This window comes from Bombus pascuorum, chromosome 1, assembly GCF_905332965.1.
Source record: "Bombus pascuorum chromosome 1, iyBomPasc1.1, whole genome shotgun sequence".
In the NCBI taxonomy this organism is placed as follows: Eukaryota; Metazoa; Arthropoda; class Insecta; order Hymenoptera; family Apidae; genus Bombus; species Bombus pascuorum.
The window spans coordinates 28,042,664-28,053,821 of NC_083488.1; the positions used below are offsets into that span (position 1 = coordinate 28,042,664).

The following is an 11,158-nucleotide window of genomic DNA, read 5'->3' on the forward strand; positions in this document are numbered from 1 at the left end:
TATAATTATATATATATATATAATAATTTTATATTGAAAAAACATAAAAATTAATATGATATATATGTTACTATATAAATTATATGTAAAACATGTATATTATATCCTTGCCTATTGACTGATATGAATTTTTTTCAATCTCGAATGCGTTAAAAGGGAGCACTAAAAATACTTATCTTATACTTATTACTTATTGTAATTACTAAATCGTCCTAAAAGCCAGACAGATAGATAAAGAAAGGAATCTACCATTATATTAACGACATTGTCATATTTCTGCTTCCTTTAAGCCTTCCATCGATACAAGCGATTTATAAGTATTGATTGACCATTTTCTCTAAGCTTATAACTTCGAATTAACGTTTATGTATAAAACGAGTTACGTATTAATTTATTTAAATACAAATATTTCGAGCGAGTTATATAAATTTAATATTGCTGAACGATACGTAAATTATCTTTTGATTGCGAAGTTACATTATTTTATTATTAAGGGACATTCTATGTGTTAGTAATCGTTGTAGACTATAATAATAATCTATGTTATATATTATATAGTATTAATCTATGCTATATATTATATGATATTAATCTATGTTATATATTATATGATATTAATCTATATTAAAGATGTTTATGAAGAGTCATTTCCCATGTTCTTTATCATATCCCTGATCAAGGACATTCCTATATTATTATAATATCCAATTACATATTGGTACACAAGATATACAGATTATTATTTATAACATTTTGGTTTTCTTAATTGAGTCATTCATCTAATACAAATGATAAGTGATTAGTAATAATTCATAAAAAGGGGTATTGTAGTAGAAATATTATAAGAAAACATTTTCTGTTTTGGTGTAGAGTTATTCCTTCTTCCAGACAGTGTCGTACAAATCCGTACGTCTCTGAGAAAATGTAGGTATCTGAGCCCTTACTTCCTCAACAACTTTCAGATCTGAAAGAAAAAAGAAACACACGAAGTAATAAGTAATGCTTATTAATAAATTCAACAAATACAGAGAGAGATGGCTAAATAGATAAATTATCGAGACTAAAAATTAATTACATCATGGATCTCTCGCTTTTAATTTTAAGATAGAAATTACCGATATCAGTGACCACCATATTTTCTTGAGTTTCTAAATCGTAAAGAATTTTTCCCCAGGGATTGGTCAACTGTGTATGTCCCCATGCGACGTAATTTGCTGAAGGAACACGAGCCGGTGATATACAGGCGACATATAATTGATTGTCATTAGCTCTGGAACGCTGAAGCAATGACCAGTGCAGTGGTCCAGTGGTCATATTGAATGCCGCTGGATATATCAGTATTTGACAACCTAACCCAGAGAAACGGGAAATATGAAGCCACTGAATACCACTTAAGTTTGTAGTTGCACGATCCATATTCCAAAATTTATGAATATGCAAGAACAGTTCTCTTGTCGTCCTTCTAATTCTTTTAATTATTTAATTTTCCGCAAATATACTGGTTTTTAAAATTAAGCTCCTTTTTATACAGAGTTGCAGATTATATTAATTTTATATAGAATATATTTAAAAAAGGTATTTAATTTTCTACTAGTTGAGTAATGTTCGATTAAGTTACTGTACCTTTGTTCCGATAAATACGTGCCATTTCCTCGAACCTAATATCATAACAAATGCCAATACCTATTTTGCAGCCCTTCACATCGAACATCGTTAGAGAGTTACCAGGACTGAGTGAATCACTCTCTCGGAAAGTAATCTTGTTAGGAATGTCGATGTCGAATAGATGTACCTAATAATATAAAAATATAGTCGCTAATTCTATTGCTGCAACTTTTGTAATTTAATATCAAAGTTACCAACTCCTAAACTTTAATCATTTTTTATTTAATAACTGACAGTGTTTTTATCACTTTCTTTTATTAAATCTTATCATTTAATAATATTTGAAACGGAATATTTTTTTAAGAAAAAATAAGTTTTTTAGTATGTGAAAAATTTATATTACACATTACAACAAAACGTATGTTTCTCGTATAATCCTAGATTATTCCTAGATAGAGGGTCACTTTCTCCACCTCAATATTGTGAATTTCAAAACCACAAAGGGATATATTAATTACCTTTCGGTGTTTTGATATCAAAGCTCCATCGGGACTCCAAATAGTACAAGTATTGTACAATTTATCGCCCTCTATTTCACTTATCGTACCACCAACTACATAAATGCTGTTCTCTTTAGCTGCATTCGATAAAGCGACGCTCGTTTCACCATCAGGAATACTTTCGGCGTATTTCGGAAAATATTCTGTATTGCAATATTTCAATTAATGAAAAATAACTGTCCTTTGTTTCAACTATAAATTAAATTGAAATTTTTGTCAATTTTTTATTTTTTGAATTATCAAAATAACTAAGTTTTTTATTTCGACTTACTTAAATATGTAATTATAATATAATGTAAATATAATATATATGTATATATAATAAATTGTTCCTACAGGTTCAAAGTGAAAAATGAGTAGAAGTATTTAATTACGATCATGCTATTTGTGTTAGTATCAGTAACTTTTTGAAACATAAAGTTAGTTTATAATTAACGCTTATACATACATACATACTTTACCGAGTATGGTCATATAGTCAGTTAAATGAAAATTCTATTCTTTCAAATATATATTATGTACGTCAATGTTAATTATTATCTATGTTACCTGGGATTAGACACAGTTAATAAATAAAACATTGAAGTTTCGTGTTTTAATTATTAGAATAACAATATGTATTTTCTATGTATATTTTATGGGATGTCAAAAAATTATTTGTTATAGTTGTGGGAGGTACAGATCTGTAGGAGCGAAAATCTGGAACGTGAATGACTCATAGTTTCGGAAAAAGTGCTTTAAAATTTCATTGATCCTGACGTCGATTGCATTTATTGATAATTCGATAATACATCACTCAGGGAATATATATATATATATAACCAACAACTAAGTATCGTCTTCCTAAATAGAGTATAATATATGCTTACATACACCAGTTTGCCTTTTATTAATAAGTTTTAGTTTGTTTTTTCCTGGATATTCAATGTTGTGTGAATGGATAATATGATAAGAGTATAATATAAGATAGAGGAAATAAGTTTAAGTTAAGTTTAATAAGCTTTTAAGTTTTGTTGAGTTTAGTTTAAGTCGTTAAGTTGAGTTGAGTTTAAAGTCGTCGTGAAGTAGATAACACGAGACAAATACAGACAATAGAAACATACTAAAGAATATAATTATGTTTAATAATGTGTTTAACAATACATGTTTAAACACAAAATGCCGCTGACTGTACAAGTTCAATGATATGTGTGTTATGACACATTTCCTTATTATATTCCTTATATTCTTAAGCTTATATTATATTATTAAGCTTATTAAACTTAACTTAAACTTCTTAAACGATATATATAAGCTTAATAAGTTTAATAAGTTTTTAACAATAGTTCGTTGAGTTTAAAGTCGTCGTGAAGTAGATAACACGAGACAAATATAGACAACAGAAACATACTAAAGAATGTAATTATGTTTAATAATGTGTTTAACAATACATGTCTAAACACAAACTTATTAAAAGTTAATTTTTTTTATTGTATTTACGAAAATTATGAAAATACTAAGCGGAACAAATACGGAACGTGAATGGCTCAATGGACCAAAGAGCGGCTTGCTGACAAAATTAATAAAGTAAAGATCAAAAAGACTACAAAATTACACTCTACCACACAATAATTCTCTATACAATAGGTACACACATTGAATCGACTTTTCACAACGATAAGAACCAACAGAACCAATTAAGACCAGACGAAACTTTCATAAGACAACGATATTACAGTGATCAAGTCAGTGATTTCGATCTATGCATCGATCAGTATAGTTATGAAGAAAAATTACTCTTTTCTTTCGATGTATTTTATATCTGGCAGTCGGATGTGCCCGTGGCCATCCAGCAGTATAAATACGACGATTTTAGAAAGTGACAGCGGCGTTGCGTTTTAAAAACTTTTATTATTTCGTTCATCATTAGGAAGATCGTGATGGAAGGACGTAATAGGGTAAAAGACGACGAATCCTTTGGGAAGAATACTTCAAGGGATTCTATAGGGATCGATGATCGTTCCGCTGGGTAGTTCATTCGAATTTTGGTCAGGATTATCGAGATGGAAGGGTCGGGAGCTTGGTCGAATATCAACTTTGACGGTTCAGCGCCTCATCTCTTTCCAAGCTCACCAGTCACGAGCTACGGTTCACTGAATACATCTTGTTGGAATATCCCTTTTGGATTTTGGTACGAGGAATACGGTGTGTTTGAAAAGGGATTTTCTTTTGAAGCAATTTAGGTTGATAGAAAGGTCTTTTTGTAAGGTAGCTTGTCGATAAAAATGTTTTATTACTGACGTAAGTGGAACGAGTACTTAAGAATTTAAATAAAATCGATGACCAAATATCTTTTTTTCGACTTTCATACATTGAAAGTTCTGTATCTAAATTTTATTTTAATTATTTGAAGCAAAAAGTATGCCTTTTTATTTTCTTTTAGTTGTAACATTCGTTATACTGTTTTATTTATCTGTTGAAGTACGTATTTTATGAGTTAAGGGATAGATTGGATATGGAAACTAGATGCTACATCGTTAATTCTCACAATTTATTAAAAAATTCTGGATGTTTAAATGTCTATGTTATTCGGTGTTAACTATTATTATACTATTATATGTATTCGTGTGTATACTACAGAAGGACCATACTATTAAACACTAACAGCTTTCTTCTAACATAATCTTCTCGTAGAATCTTATAATCTTTTCCTCCTCATTGTCTTGTCTTCTAACAAAAAAAGGTGTGTGATAAAGGTTCGAATTTCAGCGTGTTGAGAAAGTTGCTCGGTTAAGTTTCTGACTTCAAAAATGGCTTTTCTGTACCGGCAAGAATGAAGATAAATGTTCGGCACTGAGCAGTAACGAGTTAATCCTCGTTTCACTTCAAGTAAATGAAACGCTCTAATCTGTAACAGGTCCATAAGATTCGGTTGACGATGGTTGTTACGTCGCGTGAGATTGTTGTTTCATGTTAGTCGGTGTCTCAATTTTTTAATTTAGTTATTGTGCTCAATTTAATGACATGGCGATCTGGTTCAAAGAAAATAACAAGAGATTCCTTTTTTTCCTTTTATATAAGATTTTTATTTTTACGTATTAAATATAGGGAAGAAGTAATGATCTTTCTTTTATCGATGTGATCATATTAGGGGAACGCAGTAAATGGCTTCTGCAATATTGCGGAACTATTCGTATCACTCGATTAACTGAGTTCTTGTTCAGTGGTTCTCAATTCTTGAAGCGTTTATTTATTGATTAAAAAATAGTTAAAATCTTTTCCGATTTTCTCCAAAGAATTTTTAAATTAAATATTTAAGATAACATTTAACGAATTCCAATTGAAACGCCTTATTTTATTACGTAAACGATAATTAGAAAAGAGAAAGAATTCGTATTCTATATATTCCATACAAAGTGTTCCAAGATTTTTTAAACCTTTGCAAATTTACCATAATATACTAAAGGAATGTCAGTAATTTGTCATCTTCCAATTTCCAATTTCTTTAAAATTTCTTTAAAATCAAGCCAAAAAAAAAAAGAAAACAATAAATCAATAAAAAAAAAAAAAATAAATAAATTTAGTGATAAACACCTGGATACTTGTTGAAATTCGCACCACTTGATGCGAGCGAATTGTTCGAAAGGAAAACGCGTTCAGCCGCCACGGCTGTGGAATTGGGATCACTTAATTACTTCCGTTTGAATCCATCCATTCTTGTTTAACGGCCTATATGTTTTCAATATCATATCATTTTCGAACATATCGTTTCCGAAAGATGAAACAACGTGGCAAAATATATGTGAATATATATCAAGGCAAAGGTGTAGATGGTATTGTAAGCTTTGAAACGACAATATAGGACGAGAGAAAATTGATCAAAAACTTGAGTTGGGCCCTTTGAAGTTAGGAACAACACGCTTTGATGTTTTGTTTAAAGGAGAGAAGTTGAGTTATGCGAAAGTTGTTTGGGTTCTCTGAAGGTAAATGAGATTTTATTACTGAGTAAATAAACTGGATTTCAAGTTTCTTTTGAATATTATAAATTTACCGGTTTTGGTGGCATTTTATCATTAGTCCTATGATAATATATCTTGTTAATTAATTTTTTTATTATAAAAATATTACTTCTAAATTCTCCGCTTTCAAGGGCCAAATCACGTGACTAAAATTTTTAAAGTCTTCCCATATTCTTGAGGAAGCTATAAAAGGTTGATAGATAGTCAGTGTTGATACTTTACCGAGTATGGTCATATAGTCAGTTAAATGAAAATTCTATTCTTTCAAATATATATTATGTACGTCAATGTTAATTATTATCTATGTTACCTGGGATTAGACACAGTTAATAAATAAAACATTGAAGTTTCGTGTTTTAATTATTAGAATAACAATATGTATTTTCTATGTATATTTTATGGGATGTCAAAAAATTATTTGTTATAGTTGTGGGAGGTACAGATCTGTAGGAGCGAAAATCTGGAACGTGAATGACTCATAGTTTCGGAAAAAGTGCTTTAAAATTTCATTGATCCTGACGTCGATTGCATTTATTGATAATTCGATAATACATCACTCAGGGAATATATATATATATATAACCAACAACTAAGTATCGTCTTCCTAAATAGAGTATAATATATGCTTACATACACCAGTTTGCCTTTTATTAATAAGTTTTAGTTTGTTTTTTCCTGGATATTCAATGTTGTGTGAATGGATAATATGACAAGAGTATAATATAAGATAGAGGAAATAAGTTTAAGTTAAGTTTAATAAGCTTTTAAGTTTTGTTGAGTTTAGTTTAAGTCGTTAAGTTGAGTTGAGTTTAAAGTCGTCGTGAAGTAGATAACACACGAGACAAATATAGACGACAGAAACATACTAAAGAATATAATTATGTTTAATAATGTGTTTGACAATACATGTTTAAACACAAACTTATTAAAAGTTAATTTTTTTTATTGTATTTACGAAAATTATGAAAATACTAAGCGGAACAAATACGGAACGTGAATGGCTCAATGGACCAAAGAGCGGATTCTCTGGATGACCTGGATTCTCGAACAGTCAAGTGACGATTGATCCGTACAATTGATCGATTTCTTTTTACTACAGCATTGCAAGAGATTCCGTGTTGGAGTACGATGCTGCGACTTCCTGTGCTTGGACGATATAGAGGCAAATTGGACCGGACCTGATGTGATCGATATTCCCGTTGTTTACTCCGCTGCTGAACAAGTGGACTTTAAACGTTTTCTCATTGTATTTGTCGCCTTGATAATTTTGCAATTGATCTTCTAAATTTTGAATGAGGATTTAGATGGCACCGTTGATGAAATTCCATCATAAACGTCGACGATTAACATCAGCCATCAGGGAAAGGAGAAGGTACGATGTAGCGTGTTGATGAAAGATCGTTTTTACCTGGCTAATTATACCTTAAGGAGGTTTTTTCTTATTTATTTTTCCACGATGTATTGTTAAATTATTAATTTTCTTATTTGATTTTTGTGATTTCTGTGAAACTGTTATGATTCATTGTCACTTGTATGAAGGACGGAAGTACAAGAAATTGATAATATTATTAATAATATTTACGAAGAAAAAATGTGTTGTTGCATATATGATAAAATAATTCTATATTAAACACGAAACTCGCCAACGTGACTGTTTTATTTTAGAAAGGAAATTAAACGGATTTAACGAATGAAATGATATAAAGTAACTATAAATGGCTGTTAAACTATTTTTATGCTTGAAAAGTAATCCGCAAAGTAATATAATATAATACTATTGAATTGTATATCTTTTAGAATTTGTCCTTAACCTCTTGCTTCATAACTTTCTCAATTATACGTTTCAAACTTATTGGCTACTTCGGTGTTGTCACGAACGAAAACCGATAAAATATTATATCTTAAATATAGATTGAAATGAAAGCTTGTCATTGTATTAAAAGTTAATTTTTTTTATTGTATTTACGAAAATTATGAAAATACTAAGCGGAACAAATATCTTTTTTTCGACTTTCATACATTGAAAGTTCTGTATCTAAATTTTATTTTAATTATTTGAAGCAAAAAGTATGCCTTTTTATTTTCTTTTAGTTGTAACATTCGTTATACTGTTTTATTTATCTGTTGAAGTACGTATTTTATGAGTTAAGGGATAGATTGGATATGGAAACTAGACGCTACATCGTTAATTCTCACAAGTTATTAAAAAATTCTGGATGTTTAAATGTCTATGTTATTCGGTGTTAACTATTATTATACTATTATATGTATTCGCGTGTATACTACAGAAGGACCATACTATTAGACACTAACAGCTTTCTTCTAACATGCTCGGTTAAGTTTCTGACTTCAAAAATGGCTTTTCTGTGGGCAATAATAATAAGGAAATATATATATCGTTATATTCTTTAGTATATTTCCTCTATCTTATATCCAGGAAAAAACAAACTTAACTTAAACTTATTAAAGGAATATAATAAGGAAATATATATGTCGTTTAATAAGTTTAAGTTAAGTTTAATAAGCTTTTAAGTTTTGTTGAGTTTAGTTTAAGTCGTTAAGTTGAGTTGAGTTTAAAGTCGTCGTGAAGTAGATAACACGAGACAAATATAGACAACTTCAATGTAATGTGTTGTAATGTGTGGTTACTGAATGTCCTTAAAAATATGGTATTCTCACTAAAAGCTTTCACGATAAGTTATTTTGTCTCGGGATAGAAATGGGTATTCTACTAGCATAATTACTGTTTACGATTCATTCATTCTCTGAAAAGTAATTTGTGTACTTTTACTTTTTTCTATATAGTTGTTTCATAATATATTATTGAAAAAAAAACAAATAATTACGTATTCCGTATGGTGAATTGAGGCATTCAGGAAGAGCGACAATATCAGCATTATATTCTTTCGCTCTTGATATGTAGGAAACTGCCCGCCCTACATTCTTGCTTTTTACTTCATTCACTTCAAGTTGTACCAACGCCAAGCGAAGTGCTAAAATGTTGAAAAAGTTAAATATATTCACAGAAATCACAAAAATCAAATAAGAAAATTAATAATTTAACAATACATCGTGGAAAAATAAATAAGAAAAAACCTCCTTAAGGTATAATTAGCCAGGTAAAAACGATCTTTCATCAACACGCTACATCGTACCTTCTCCTTTCCCTGATGGCTGATGTTAATCGTCGACGTTTATGATGGAATTTCATCAACGGTGCCATCTAAATCCTCATTCAAGATTTAGAAGATCAAGTGCAAAATTATCAAGGCGACAAATACGATGAGAAAACGTTTAAAATCCACTTGTTCAGCAGCGGAGTAAACAACGGGAATATCGATCACATCAGGTCCGGTCCAATTCGCCTCTACATCGTCCAAGCATAGGAAGTCGCAACATTGTACTCCAACACGGAATCTCTTGCAATGCTGTAGTAAAAAGAAATCGATCAATTGTACGGATCAATCGTCACTTGACTGTTCGAGAATCCAGGTCATCCAGAGAATCCGCTCTTTGGTCCATTGAGCCATTCACGTTCCGTATTTGTTCCGCATAGTATTTTCATAATTTTCCTAAATACAATAAAAAAAATTAACTTTTAATAAGTTTGTGTTTAAACATGTATTGTTAAACACATTATTAAACATAATTATATTCTTTAGTATGTTTCTGTCGTCTATATTTGTCTCGTGTTATCTACTTCACGACGACTTTAAACTCAACAAACTATTGTTAAAAACTTATTAAACTTATTAAGCTTATATATATCGTTTAATAAGTTTAAGTTAAGTTTAATAAGCTTTTAAGTTTTGTTGAGTTTAGTTTAAGTCATTAAGTTGAGTTGAGTTTAAAGTCGTCGTGAAGTAGATAACACGAGACAAATATAGACAACTTCAATGTAATGTGTTGTAATGTGTGGTTACTGAATGTCCTTAGAAATATGATATTCTCACTAAAAGCTTTCACAATAAGTTATTTTGTCTCGGGATAGAAATGGGTATTCTACTAGCATAATTACTGTTTACGATTCATTCATTCTGTGAAAAGTAATTTGTGTACTTTTACTTTTTTCTATATAGTTGTTTCATAATATATTATTGAAAAAAAAACAAATAATTACGTATTCCGTATGGTGAATTGAAGCATTCAGGAAGAGCGACAATATCAGCATTATATTCTTTCGCTCTTGATATGTAGGAAACTGTCCGCCCTACATTCTTGCTTTTTACTTCATTCACTTCAAGTTGTACCAACGCCAAGCGAAGTGCTAAAATGTTGAAAAAGTTAAATATATTCGGTTATATATTTCCCATATTTTTTATCTATAAATACTTTATACATAGTAAATACTTACTCGACATCGTTCGCACTACTTGTTTAGCGATGTTCGTAAGTATCATAATGTTCTTTGAGGTTATGTATGGTAATACTCATACCAACATTATGTAAGCAATACGCAGGGATTTTTAATAATTTTTGATAAAGTTTCGGACATTAATTTTTATATAATTGTAAACATTATTATATATTATAATGAAATGTAATTTCTAGTTAAGGGTAAGGAAAGAAATATACTTTTGTATCTTGAGCGTTAATTCATTCAAAGTTTGCGATATCGATCGATTGGTTCAATAGTGACCGGTGGCTCTTTGGTTGATAATTTGCTACAAAATCCTTGCATCAACACAGATTTACAGAACACACAACTTTACCCAACAACTATTGATTACAACACTGTCAACACTAACAATACTTTTATCGACTATTTCTTGACGTATTGGTCCTCTGACAGTATTTTATATATATTCCGGGTTTCTCTAGGAACAGTATTAACGATTTTAACGATACAACTTCATTAATGAGATTTTAATGTCATAAACGATGTCGAAACTTTTTAATTAATATCATTATTGAAGAAAATATTCGTAATCTTTTCAGACGGCGAGCGTGTCACGTAAAATAATAATGAATTTAATGAGAGAAGAAACTTTTATT

At 30.0% G+C, this 11,158-nt stretch overlaps 1 protein-coding gene across 1 annotated transcript; it reads right to left on the minus strand.

The window, feature by feature from the left end:
• Positions 1-647: 647 nt before the first annotated feature.
• On the minus strand, positions 648-10,524 carry LOC132916035 (omega-amidase NIT2-like). The gene is made up of 7 exons (XM_060975780.1): positions 10,518-10,524; positions 10,284-10,430; positions 9,010-9,156; positions 2,124-2,308; positions 1,624-1,792; positions 1,116-1,349; positions 648-964 (listed from the first exon to the last, which is right to left on the minus strand). Exons 1-7 carry the CDS (start codon positions 10,522-10,524, stop codon positions 873-875), a joined length of 981 nt encoding a protein of 326 aa, XP_060831763.1. The 3' UTR covers positions 648-872.
• Positions 10,525-11,158: the final 634 nt, after the last annotated feature.

Coding starts and splice junctions, on each gene's coding strand:
- LOC132916035 (XM_060975780.1), bottom strand. Junction 1,793..2,123: donor TGATATCAAAACACCGAAAG/GTAATTAATATA, acceptor TTATATTATTAG/GTACATCTATTCGACATCGA. Junction 965..1,115: donor TATGGTGGTCACTGATATCG/GTAATTTCTATC, acceptor TTTTTCTTTCAG/ATCTGAAAGTTGTTGAGGAA.